This window comes from Arachis stenosperma, chromosome 10 (assembly GCF_014773155.1).
Source record: "Arachis stenosperma cultivar V10309 chromosome 10, arast.V10309.gnm1.PFL2, whole genome shotgun sequence".
NCBI classification, from domain to species: Eukaryota; Viridiplantae; Streptophyta; class Magnoliopsida; order Fabales; family Fabaceae; genus Arachis; species Arachis stenosperma.
In genome coordinates, this window is record NC_080386.1 from 41,030,748 (window position 1) to 41,045,067 (window position 14,320).

The following is a 14,320-nucleotide window of genomic DNA, read 5'->3' on the forward strand; positions in this document are numbered from 1 at the left end:
CACTCCTTGCTAAACATTACATGAGGCATGTGACAAATAAATAAAAAAATCCATGCCTTGTTATTATGGTGTTTAGAAACATGTTGCAAATAATTTGGCTTCTTCTAAGATTATTTTATAGAAGAAAAAAATTTCTTCAGTTAAGTTTAGGAAGCCGTCAATCGAATATGATAGTCACTCTAAAGTTTTTGATGTGTTCGTTTTAATGTTTAAGTTTTAGATTTGTTTTATAAGTTTTTTATTTTTTTGGTACAATTAACATAATCTGTTTTCCAAAGTGTTTTGGTGTAGTTTTTAGAAACACTCACTCTATCATTATAGTCGTCTTGTTTTTGAAGGTGTTTTTTTTTTTGTTAGAAACAGGATAAAAAAACTTAAAGAAAGAGAGATCGTTACAATCTACGTGGAATAAATATATTTTTTGTTCATCATGAGACAAAAAAACTACTACCTCTTTTAAAGGAGTATCCCAAAAGTGTAACCTTATATTTAATTCTAAACTTTTACACGCAGGACAATCAACACATTTATCGCATTCTCTATATATATTTACAAAAAGAATGTTTCAATTTTTGTTCTTTTATTTGTGGATGTTTCTGATCAACAAATTTGGATGGTTCTTCATGTTTTTGGGGTTGTTGATGACTTATATGCCTTTAAGTCAAACTCTACTCTAACTCTTCTCAAATCCGTAGTCCAAGCCAAATTAAGATCCTGATCAATTCCTCACAATTCTGCTTTAAAGACAGTGCAGCTACATATGTAAAAGGAAATTTTTCTTATCCATTTGCTGTTCTCATTTTTCAATAAACCCCCCCCCCCCCCACATTCAGCTTTTTTGGTGATCCCATTCATAGACCATTCAATATTAAGTGTGATCCAATCATGAGGAGAGGGAAGACATCTAATGAATTGTTCTTTTTTGGGTTTTCTGAGAGTTCTTCCTTGTTCCTTGTTGAAAGCTTCCCTAATCTCTTTCACATTCTTCAAAAATCTCTAGGTGTGCGACACTCTCCGGTAGTTCTGCTCGTGAATCTCCCAGTTTCTCTAGCTCCAGATCTTCCAAACGATGACGAAGAAGATACCTTCTTGTTCTCCGGCACAAAAGGGCAAATCTTCTTGTCCTCCATATATTTTGGCTTTTTTAGTGTTAGTGAGCAGTCTATTGTAGCACATTTTCTAGGCAATCACCTTTGCATTTTGAGGACCCTTAGCTTCCATCCGCATATGGTCGTCTAGCTTGGTCGGGATGGTTTTGACCACCCTGTCAATGCTTTGAATGTCACACCAGTGGAGAATTTACCATCTTTCGTGTGAACCCAGCCTATTCTATCTTCTCCATTTTCATCCTCGGTGTGAGATGTGCTAGAATCTTCCTCATGATTTCTTCAGGTGAGTGTCTTTGTAGTTTATTTAATTTTCGTTCATCGTTTGCATTGCTCCATTCTAATATTGTGCTCACCATGTCTAAATAATTTTATGTTGCAAATGGGAACAAAGGTCTCACCTCTTATACCTAATTGTCAATCTAAAATTTAGTAAAAAATCCATTCCCATCCTATAGAAAGTGTAACCTAAAATCTAGAATAATTTTATTGGAAAAATATCACTCTTCAAAACCGTGACCATATGTATCCATGGTCATTATCTTTTAAAAAAAGTGGCCAAAGGTTTCTTTGTTAGGTCACGGCCAAAAATCGTGACCAGAGAAAGTTTTAGGTTGCGATTTTTAAACATGACCAAAAACCGTGGCCTAAAGCCTAAAATATTGTAGTGCCAATTAGGGAGAAGGACATCTCATTATATCCGGGCCAAAGCTTAACTAGATCTTTCCACATGTATGAATTTGTTCCTTTAGGCTGTATTTGGAGGAGAGACAAAGACTAAGAGACAGAGATTGAGAAGTGCGTTGTGAGATCTTTTTTTATCCTTTTTTAGGGTTTCAAATAAAAAACAATGAAGATTGAGGATTATTATAGGGATGATGATGGAATCTCATATGTGAGAAAGGGTTTTAGGTTACAAATTCCTGTATTTAAAGGAAGGAATGATGTTGAAGCTTATTTCGAATGAGAAAAAATGTAGAGCCGATTTTTGCACGTTGTATCCTTTGAAAAAAAAGAAGGTTCGACTGGTAGAAGCTAAATTTTATGACGATGCTCGTATTTGGTGGAATGAGTTAAGAAAATCTAGAAGAAGGTAGGGAAAAGACCAATTTACAACTGGGAGAAGATAAAAAAAATCATGAGGAATCGGTTTGTGTCATCATCATATATCATGAGAAATTGGTTTGTGCCATCATTATAACGCAATGAGTTTCTTGAAAAGTTTCGTAAGTTGAAACAAGGTTCCAAATCAGTAAAGAAGTACCACAAAAGGGTCGTGAAGTTCTTATGAGGCACTTTCTTATTTGACTAAACAAAGAAATTACAAATAAGGTCAAACTTTACCATTATACAATAATAGAGCATTTAGTCACTTTGGCCATTGAGGTGGAGATGATACAATAATTTATAGCAACTTGGCGTTCTTCGGACTCTAATTCTATATGAGGTTTCTTAGGAGCGAAGTTTGAGGATAAGACAAAATTCAAAGTTGTAGATTTCAAGAAGGATTTTATAGATCGTCATAAGAAGAAGAGTTCTTCTAAGCCTATCTTTAATTCTTCTTCAAAGACAGTAATAGAAGAATTTGTTGAGTATGTTGTAGATGGAGATGTGTACTTAGAAAAACCAAAAGTGCAGAACTTCTCAAATAAGTCTTTAGGATGTGAGAAATTTGAAAAATAAGAGAGAAAAGAAAATAATTTGAGAGAAGAAGAAACTGAAAAAGAGAGTGAGTGTTTGAGTAAAAAGAATCAATGATTGAGTGAAAGCTAGAGTTTTGAGAGAAAAGAAGAGAATAGTGAGAGAGATGAGTCAATGAGAGAAAATAAAAGTTGAGAGCAATGAACACACTTGTGAGATAGATCTAAAAAGTTCTAACTTAGACAAGAGTGCATTAATATCATTGAATTCCAAAGATTTTTTAATTTTTGATATATCTAACGATGAATTGCCTAGTGTTTTTACGTCAACTTTTCAGGTTTTGCAAATTTACTGGTAAGTTATGGAGCTATTAATATGGATGGAAAGAAAGAAAGATAACTAATTCCAAACTTTGGTGAGTAGTTTACATGGAACATGTCTCAAGTATTTAACATAAGACAAGGTGTTGTATGTTTTGTATTTGATAGTTCAAGGGATCTTGAACAAAAAGCATGCTAATTGGACTAAGTTAATGGATTATTTTTCATATGTGCTAGAACAAGGTAATGAGAATGTAATTGCTAATGAGTTGTCCATAAGGTATGATTTAATTACAACTTTTACTCCAAAATTCTTAGTATTTGATTATATGAAAAATTTTTATGCAACTAAATATGATTTTTATTCTATATATGTTGCTTGTGACAATATTGATTTCAAGTGTCATAGTAGAATAAAAAGAATCTCAAATATGTTATTTATATATTTTTGTTTGTCTCATAGACATAAGAGCATTGATGGACTTTATTCTAATTTTATTGCATGTAAGAAAGTTGAATATCAAGCTTTCTCAAATATATTATGCATTTCTTTGTTTATTCCTACTCATACATAAATTGATATTTCTATGAATTTTCTGCTTGGTTTGTCTAGGATTAGAAAACGTAATTCTAGCATTGTTTTTATTATGGATAATATTAGTATGATAGTATTTTTAATTGCATATCACATTGCTGAGTTGTTCCTCAAAGAAGTTGATCATGTGCTAACTTATGATAATTATTTGGATGCTCATATCTTACATAATAAGAGTGTTTTAGATCATTATTTACTAGAAATTGAACTTCTTTGTAATTCGGGAATTTATAACGCTGTTGATTATTATTCTTATAAGTTAGTGGATAATTTTAACTATTTGACTATTTTAGATTTAATTCTATTTTTCAGTAATGGTGTTAATGTAGATGACAACGATAAGGTTGAAAATATCAACAAGAAGAATGTAGCCACAATTATGTGGGTAAAAAAAGCCATCAAAATATTATTTTTGAACTTGGAGATTGGGTTTAAATTCTTTGAAGGGAAGAAGAGCTTCTCATTCGAAGAAAAATGATACTTGTTGCTAGAGAAGATGGTCCATTCCATATGTTAAAGATTATCAAGGACAATTTCAGCAAGAATAATTTTCTTAGTAAGTCTTATGGTTTAGTTGTGTTTAGTGTATGTAATTTTTTCTCCTTTTGATATATATGCAGATTTGAGGACAAATAATTTTGAAGAGGGAGAGAATGATACATGATTAGGAAGGCATTTTTGTCATTTTAGAGATAAGGAAAGGAAAGGTAATCTTGTCGTGTTCAAGAATCAAAATACCAGAAGAATTATACTATACCGGTTTGGACATCAAGAAGACTAAGAATTCGTTTAAAAAATAATAGTGTTGAAATGACGACAATCATAAGGCCCATTGGGCTAAGCTAGGACAACAAGAAGCTCAAAAATTCCCTTCAAGTTTATTGGAAAGACATATTCGAATTGGATTTGAATTCTTGTAAGATTTTGTTTTTTTAAGTAGTTTTTTTAGGTTTTTAAATTTAAATCAAATACGATGTAATCTAATAAGATTACATATGATTTAAATTGGTTATCATATATTTAGGATGTTAAATTAAATCAATCTGAACTAATCTAATAAGATCAAATCTGATTTTAATTAAGTTTTCTTATCTTTAGGAGATTTAAATTAAGTTATGTTATCTTTTAGACTAATCTATTATTGGTTTATTTAAATAGTTTTCGTGAGACAATTTACACAATTTTTTATGAATAATAATTTGTAGTTACTTTATGCACTTTTCTTATTGTGTGATCAAGTGAAGTGAGTTATTTGCTTTGCTTGTTGCATGAAGAAAATTGAAGGATCCAACCTAAGGTAATTTTGTGTTAATTTTTTTCAATTTTCACCTTTTGATCTAGGTTGTCAATGATAAGTTCTTTGAAGGTCTAGTAGAGAATCCCTTTCGGTGACCTAGGTTGGTAATAATAAATTTTTCAGAGGTCTACTAGAAAAAATTCCTTTATCTATCTTTTTATATTTTTGCTGTGTGTCTTTTTGTTTGTGTCTTTTCTTATTCTTCTCATCCTCGTCTGTATTTCGTATTAGTTGTCCTATGAAAAATAAAAAATAAGATGGGTACTAACTAGATATGCTTGCCCCACAAAATAAAGATATAATTGTTGAATTATCTGAGGTAAATTGTGATGACAGTATAATGATGAGTTTTTATTTGAAAGTATAATTTCAAATATTCTCAAATATTTTTTAAGACATGATGCATGATTGTTGTGTTGTTGTTGTTGCTTTTCTTTTTTGTACACATCTTTGTTCTCATCGATTGTATTTAAAGATGAATGAACTTAAAACATTCTTATTCTCTTTTTCTTCTATCTTGTTTTGTGAATGGACCATATGATCTTCATTATCTTTGCTTTGAAAAAGTGCATAATCTTCTGTGACATTTGGTATTTTTCTCCTTTTTTTCTTGTAAGATTAGCATATGTTTCACATTCCAGTATTAAAATAAAAATGCACATTAAAACAAGTAAAGGTGGTGTTAATGAGATAATTAACAAAAGGATCATAAAATCAAAGATAAAAGAAAAAACAAATAATTCCATAAAAGATGCACATTAAAGCAAATGGGTGTGGTATTGAGGAGACGATTGACACAAAGGTCACAAACTTAAGATAGAAGAGAATACAACTAGTTTTTCGAATAGACTTTTTCAAAATGACAACATTAGTAAACCGTTTTGGTACATCTATTCTTCACCGCGAGGGACGAGAGCAAAAGATCTCGTAAATCTTGCTTTTCCTTCTTTTCACCATTTTATGCTTCTCTGGAGAAGATATTGCTCCTATTCAGACTGATTGTCCTCATTTGGAGCTCCTGCCAATCTCCCGTCACCGAACATGGTGGTTGGAAACGGCTAAAAGCTTGAAAAAACATGTTAATATGGAGAGAGAAGTCTAACAGCTATATTTTTTCCAATATTTTTGAAAGTGTTATTTTGTATACTTTTAATGCAAGTATATTTGCCTCTTATTTTTTTCTGAATGAAAAATTCCAAATCCAAAAAGCTTTATATGTTGTCAAAAAAAACAAATAACGGCTCATTTTTTTTTTGTTATGGTGTCATTTTCAAAATAGACTTTATATGTTGGTGTAGTGCAATGAAATGGACATCTAAAAAAAATTTTCACTGCTATGGTGTCAGTCCAAAACGCAACCTGCGTTTTACTCTTTTCTTTTTTTTTTATTTTTTTGTTCATCAAATTAAACAAACGCAGGCTACGTTTTAGTTTTTTGAATGTTTTCAATTTTTTTATTTTGTTTTAGCCCAAACACAGGCTACGTTTAGTGTGGGAGCAATATTTTATTTTTTTTTGAAATAACAAAACGCAGCTTGCGTTTTTTTTTGTGTCAGCTTTTTTTTTGGAAGACCCAAAACGTAGGTTGCATTTTTAAAGTGTTAGGAATTTTTTTTTCGAAAGCTTAAAACGTAGGTTACGTGTTGTTTTAAAAAAATATTTTAATCAAGAGTCCTGCCTATAAATACGAAGTAGGATTCATTCAAAATGCTTCACTCCACTTCTACTCCTCCTATTCTTCTTTCTTGCATATATGTCATAGTTTTAAATTTTTTTTGCAGTTAGTTGTGTCAAAAAAGTCGGGTTAGGTAAGGTTAAAGTTATGGAAGGTATTGCAAATTTACGAGTATAATATAACGGTGAGATTATACCAAACACACACGAAGAAGTGACTTTTGTTTGTGAATGTCCGCTGTCATTTGCTATTCCATGCACCATGAATTTCGTAGAGTTGCAAAATAGTCTTTGTGATAACATACAAAGTCATATTTCGAAAGGGGTGAGCAAAATTTTATACAGAAATCCTGTATAAGTATTTTGTGGACTGATACAATTTCAAATAATGCCCATTACTGACGACGCCAGTATGCAGAAGATGTTCTGTATTTATCAACAAGCCCGATTTCACGTGCCAATGATAGAGTTGTACGTTGAGTTTGAACAACAATCGGGTCTGGATGCGGTTGGCAAGGAGGTCAATGTTGATGAGTTCGGGGATATAGATTGAGAAGAAGATAACAATGACTGTGAAGAGGAGTTCGAAGCCAACTATGAAGTCGATGATGGAAAATGATGACGAAGACTTGGCAAGCAATCCGGCGGTGCAAAATGAAGCGAATGCGATTGTAATCTGACACCCCTTTGGTGTTCCGTCTTTTATGCAGACTCTGGATCTCGAAGTCATGCATGCCCCGAAATTTCTTGAGTATGCGAATATGGATATGTTATGATTATTAATTCAAGTTACCACTAGTATGTATTTTATTTGCCTTGTCTGACTAATGGTAGTGCACATGTTGCAGGTGAAGGCAACGTTGCGGTGAAAGATGGTGAGTTTAGTGTAAGAATGGAATTTGGCTCTAAAGAGTCGGTGATATATGTAATTAAAAGCTACACTATTTCTAGAGGAGTTGATTATGCAGTGTATGAGTCTGAGCCGCAGACATTCTATACGAAATGCAAGGGTTATGGTGTTGGGTGCGATTGGCTTATCCGAGTTAGCTTGATTCGAAAGAAAGCTTGTTGGGAGATTAGGAGATACAATGGCAAACACACATGCACCATGGGCACCATCTCACAAGATCATGCTAAGTTGGACTCAGACACAATTGCAGATGCTATTAGGCCGTTGGTCGAAGCAGACCCGTCGATAAAGGTGAAGTCTATTATTGCAGAAGTTCAATCCCTGTTCAACTACACTGTTAGTTACCGTAAGGCTTGGTTGGCAAAGTAGAAATCTGTCACAAAAGAATTCGGTGATTGGAAAATTCTTACCAGACTCTGCTAGTAAGGTTAAAAGCAATGACTGTGAAGATGCCAAGGTCTTGTGTTCAAATAAAGACGCTCCCGGTTTACCGTGAAAGTGTGGAGGTTCAAGGTGTAAGAGTTCTCCATCGCATTTTTTGGAGTTTCTATCCGTGTATAGTAACATTCAGACACTGGTGCAGGTTGATGGCACACACCTGTACAAAAAATATAAAGGTGCACTTCTAGTTGCCGTTGCATAAGATGGGAACCAAAATATTGTGCCTATTATATTGGCGATAGTTGAGGGTGAGACGGCAGATGCGTGGAAGTTTTTCCTAACCAATTCGTGGAGATATGTTGTTACCATTGATGGCATGGGAATTATTTCTAATTGTCATAGCTCCATCGACGCAGCAATAGCTCGGAGTAACGATGCATGATCACCACCAAGAGCATGACACAGGTATTTGCATCATGCACATCGGGTCCAACTTCTTAAGGAGGTTCAAGGCTCCGTATTTACATAAACTTGTGGTTAACACATGTATTTGATCTTGCTGTTATGGTCATATTCATTGTAATTTTGTGGCATTAGCTTATGATTAAATGGTTTGTCCAACAGGCTATTCTAGGACAGAACAGAAGTACAACAAAAACTACCAACGACTTAAAGAGTGTGGTGAGGCGTATACTCAATGGTGTGATGTTGGTGTTCAGAGATGGGTGTTGGCATTCGACGGGGGTCATCGTTAGGGACATATGACGACAAACTTGGTAGAGTGCATAAATTCTGTCGTGAAGGGTGCACGCAACCTTCTTGTGACTGCCATTCTTAGGTCTACTTTCTATCGGCTAAACGAATTGTTTACCTAGAAGAGCGTCGAGGCTCATGAGCATGTCCGCAACGAATTCACATATTCAGAATTTGCTACCAAAAGAGTTGAAGAAAGCTTTTGATGTGTAGGAAACATTGTCGTCAATCGGTTCGACAAGCGCAACGAGATGTTTGAGGTTCGTAAAATGCAAGATGGTTCTATCTACACTGTCAACCTTGCGCAATGACAATGCAACTGTGGCCATTTCTAGGTCGAGCGACTCCCATGTCGCCACGTTCTTGCATGTTCTGCTAACCAGCGTCTTGATTTGCAGGTATATGTGCATGACGTGTACAAGATGTTTGAAATTTGCAAGGTATACAGAGGCGAGTTTGTTCTGATAGGTGACCCATCTACGTGGGATAAATATGAAGGAGCGAAGGTCCTCGCCGGTGTACTATATGTGGACGGGAGGGACATAGCCATAGTCAATGTCCTCAGTGCACTAGTTCAAGTTCTGCCGGAGGTCACTAGTGGTTACGCTTTATATGTAACTTTTTATGTAATTTCGTTATCTATTTTAAACTAGTATGTAAGCTTTCTATGTTATTGCGAAGTTTAGTTATGTATGTGTTAAACACTTAATAATAAATAAATATTTAGATTAAAAGTGCAACAGGCTAATCTCAAACAGAGTTATATGAGTCCAAGGCTAAATATAGAATAAGAATATGAGTACAAACAAAAACATCCAAATATACAAATCGATATACAATTGTGAAAACAAAATAAAACACTAAGAACAAAGCTAAACTCAAAGAGTACATGATAAACTGCAACAGACTACTTTCTCGGCGCCTTCTTCAAATACAAAGATGGCGTGTATTTATTTGTGGCGCAGTCTGTGTCTGTATATTATATGGATGACCCTGAGACATTCCGGTATCCATTCCACCGCCAACATCAGAAGCACTGACATTTGCCATACTCACACCACTAGTGTCGTACAAACTAAAACCACTCATCCTCGGAGCACTTGCTCCACCATATTCATACCAGTGCTGAAGGTCATGTCCCAACTATCTTCCTGCGGCGGATATTCTTTCAAATCGAACTACTCGATACGCAGTAATGCGGAGAGACGAGGATGATCTACATGATATAATAATAATAATAATAATAATAATAATAATAATAATAATAATAATAATAATAATAAATTATTAAACAGTCTTTTTTATTTTAATTAACTATACAGTTTTGTTATTATCATAACAGTTAATAATAAATTATTAAGAATTAATAAAAAATGGTTAAATAGTATTCTTTATTTTAATTTACTACATAGAATTATTAATCACATAAAAATTAATAATAAATTACTAAAAAATACTAAAAAATTATTAAACAATATTTTTTATTTTAATTTATTACACAGTATTGTTATTATCATAAAATTAATAATAAATTATTTAAAAATAATAAAAAATTACTAAACAGTATTATTTATTCTAATTTATTACACAGTATTATTATTTTCATAAAAATGAATAATAAATTATTAAAAATAGTAAAAAATTATTAAACAGTATTATTTATTATTAGAAAATAATAATAAGTTATTATTATTGTCCTCTACAGTATTTTAAAAAATTAACAATATACTAATGATCATAATAATTTTTTTCTGAGACTTAATCTTAATAATAATAACAATAACAATGTCACTAATAATAACAATAATAGCAATAATAATAGCAATAACAGTAACAATAATAACAGTAATAATAACAATAATAATAATAATATTAATAATAAGAATAATAATAAAAATAACAATAAAATTACTAGTTAAAATAAAAATACATAAAATACAAATAAATATATTTATTTATTGATCATAAAATTAAAAAAAAATTACTTACCCATTGAGGATGATTCAGATATTTAATAATGTGTTTTTTTGGTTTAGTAAAATCACGAACCATTTTTTTCCTCGTTTAAACCCTATCCCTTCACCGTTAATTTCTTCCTCCCACACTTGCTTCTTCGCTCTTGCTTTTCACTCTTGCTTCTTCAGTAACGTTGTTTTTCATTCCTGCTTCCTCAATCTTGCTTTTCACTCTTGCTTCTTCCTACCTGCATTTTGGCTTTTATAATCCGGATTCATCACCCTCCATAACATGTGTCACGCATGCAAGCAGGGAGGCTGCCAATCGCAACTTGTGACTTGCATTTTGGTGAACCCCATGCTGTTCAACAACTACTCATGTCACTACAAGACATGCAGAGGATTGCAGCGGTTCAATTGCCGAATTGCGGCGGTTTAAAACCACTGCTAAACAGCTTGCCAGCGAAACAGTATCCGCAGCGCATAAAGGCGCGGGGGATCATATTTTCTGGCGGTTTCCAGCAACCGTTGGCATAACCGCTGCGAATCAGGTATTTTGCATCTATCAGTTTAGCGACAATTTATAACCGCCGCTATATTATTCAAGAGTGATTTCTCTCACGTGTTTGCGACAATGCTCAACCACCGCAATTTGCACCAACGTCTTTTATGAAATTTATTTGCGGTGGTTTTGAACCGCCGCTATTTGTTGCAGCGTTTCTTATGGGCTTTATTTGCTACGGTTTTAAACCGCCGCTATTCCTAGGATTTTTTATATAATATAATATTTTAATTTATTTTACAAACCTGGAGATTTTTTTATTTAAAGAATCTTATCCTTATTTAATTTTATTAATTTTTTTATCTTTTTTATTATATTTTATTAATTTTTTATTTAAAGAATCTTATACTTTTTTTCTCTAAAATTCTGTACTATGAAAAAAAACTCATGAATATTTAATTGCAAAACAAACTAACATGTTTATTTTAATATCAATAAAGTATTTCAATAGTCACCCAAAAAGGTAAAGTACTTGGCTAATAATTAATGCTGCATCTTTAACATAAACAAAACATATATTGAAAAACAAACTATCACATATATCCTAATTTCTATTTTTCGCCATATCCATCCAAAGAATTCATCCGTGCAGTGTTCTCTGGTGGCAGCTCCCCACCTTGCTGTTGGGCCAGATAACTCAGCACACTCTCTATTGTCTGCCTCTTTGTTTTCGCTGCTGCTAATTCATCCTTCATTGCTTTCCTTTTTACTTTTTCGTTCGTCACCTCCACCTGTAGTTCACACAGCATCCTTTTGGCCTCTTCTACTTGAACTCTATCCACCAGTGGCTGTAAACTCGGACGGAAGAATTGACTTGGTATCGGCCCGAAACCTATGCCACGCACTCTACCCGAGTGCTCTTTACCAAGAGCTTGGGCAAGGGAATCATTTTCTGACAATATTCTTGTAGATTTATCCAGCTGCTCAATCTCAGATATTTTTTCCTGCAAGCATAAATAAAATTACATAATCACACTAGGAATATAGCATACTCAAGACATTTTAATAACTAAACCCAACATGTTACAACATAAATGATTAAGTGTACTTACACCAATCCTCTAAGCTTCTTCGTATATATAGCTGACATCAAGTCGTTTGTGCTTTAGGATCCATATTTCTCCCCTACCAACTCTCCTCCCTTGTTTTTGTGACTGTGATAATACAATTTATACCATGAATTTCACTACTTTAAAATTTTTTAATAATTCTTTGTTGTTTTACTCTATAAATAAATCAAAACTAAATGCTAACTAATTTATTTTATCTTAATCGATAAGGTATCTAATGATTGCTCCATTTATTCTTCAAGGATTGAGTAATTGATTAAACTTAAATAGTAAAATTATTTTAATAGCTTCAGCATTACTTCTTTAGAAATCAACATCACTTGTCAATACCTTACAAGTCAAAACTAAAGAATGATTTGCCTACAAAAAGAGAATTATTTGAGACAATGATAGGCACCTATACTTGATATCAAATCTATATTACCTCTTCTTCCCTTGGCCTAGCCAAGCTTTTAGAACCGCCAGTGTGCGTGTAAAGTTACTCCGTTCGATTCAGCGCGTTTTGCTTGCACTTCACATATTAAAAATCAACAGTAAGCTTGAATTCAATAAAGTAATCTTTAGGACTGAATATTAGTTATTACTATATACGTTTATCTGGAACCTAGTTGGATTAAAGACGAGGGCTACTTAAAAAATGCGGTACCTTTGTTGCAGGATCATTATGATAATCAATGAACCACCTCCAATGCTCTCTAGGAATTCCCTCCGGGCGCTTCTCAAGATTCTGCTCAAGAGTCCTTGTTAGTTTGTAATACGAGTTATACAGCCTCCCCCTTGTATCCTTCCAGGACCTCCCCATTTGTTGCAAAAATGTTTTCTTAATTCTACCACCACTATCTTCCTGAAAGTGGAACATCTCCTGCGACGACAATGTCCAGCTATAAGTAATTGTAAGTTGAAAGGTTTGATATGATTAAACAATGCCGAAAGTCATTACCTTTATGCAATCATCATAAACCCTGTCTTTGCCCTGCATTTTTGTCCAAATCTTTTCACAGATAGGAAATTTGTTGTAATCAGAACCCAACGCTTCTAGAATGCCACTCAACAGGCCATCTCCATCTCCGACTACTTGCAGTTTCTCATTCAACCTGAGTATGATCTTGCTACCATTAAGAGACCGCTCCATAGCCTCCCTCACACTCATTTTAGCCTGCTTGACTATTCCATCAGAATCTATAAATAAAAATAAAAACTTATTTATGTGTCCAATGTGGCCAACATGTGAGGAACATAACAATATCATTAGCTAATCAATTAAAAAATCGTATGGTTCAACACTTGTTACCAATGAGATCAACATCCCAAAATTCAGTAGTCTTTCATCCTTTGCGCTTTTCAGCATCAAAAGCAGCAAACATCCTGTCAATGTGTTCGTCAAACGAATCTACCTCGTTCCCCTCCGGGTCGATTTCTTCATTGCTCGGTTCTGTCTCTTGTGAACCGCTAGCAGTCTATGGCTCAGGTCTTGGTTCGCTCCGGGGCGAACGAAAGGGTTGGAGAGGAGCCGCTGCGGAGACACCACCATTACTAGGGGGCGGGGGGATGAGCCAGTCACCGTCACCGGATGGTAAAGACGTAGGAGGTACAGCTGGAGGCTACTGACGTGGTGGCTCCACCCTTGTGCCTTTCGTATAGCGAGCTTTCCTAGGCATCTTAAAATCCTAGTATAAAAACATGTAGCATACCAAAAAATATTAATTTATCATGGAAGAATAGAATAATTAACTAACAAATAATTGTTGATTCTCTTTCACCTTTTATGTCGTATTGAATTCCCATACTTAAACAGTGGATATTAATTAAAATTATCTACATTTACAGGCTGTTAAAAGAACCATCACGTCTTAGGTTAATAGCATTACTCACATTGTAACTATGTAACAAGATAGTAAATACCATTATATATACGTACATATATTAATTATATAAATGGAATCTCTTTTTTCAAATGATCCAACTACATATAAATTAGAAAAAATAAATTCCAAAGGAAACGTGTTAATAGACGAGGAAACTAATAAAGAGATAGGACATTCTATGGCAACAATGA

At 33.6% G+C, this 14,320-nt stretch overlaps 1 protein-coding gene across 1 annotated transcript; it reads right to left on the reverse strand.

Annotated features, from left to right (window-relative positions):
• Positions 1 to 11,745: 11,745 nt before the first annotated feature.
• On the reverse strand, positions 11,746 to 13,414 carry LOC130957006 (uncharacterized). The gene is made up of 3 exons (XM_057883915.1): positions 13,205 to 13,414; positions 12,911 to 13,126; positions 11,746 to 12,138 (listed from the first exon to the last, which is right to left on the reverse strand). The coding sequence occupies exons 1-3, from the start codon at positions 13,412 to 13,414 to the stop codon at positions 11,746 to 11,748; spliced, it is 819 nt and encodes a 272-aa protein (XP_057739898.1).
• Positions 13,415 to 14,320: the final 906 nt, after the last annotated feature.

Excerpts from the sequence above, each read along its gene's own strand:
- LOC130957006 (XM_057883915.1), bottom strand. The coding sequence starts at position 13,414 with ATGAGTGTGAGGGAGGCTATGGAGCGGTCTCTTAATGGTAGCAAGATC. Across the intron at positions 13,127-13,204 it reads TTTATGATGATTGCATAAAG|GAGATGTTCCACTTTCAGGA; the intron begins GTAATGACTTTC and ends TTGTCGTCGCAG. Across the intron at positions 12,139-12,910 it reads ATAATGATCCTGCAACAAAG|GAAAAAATATCTGAGATTGA; the intron begins GTACCGCATTTT and ends TTATGCTTGCAG.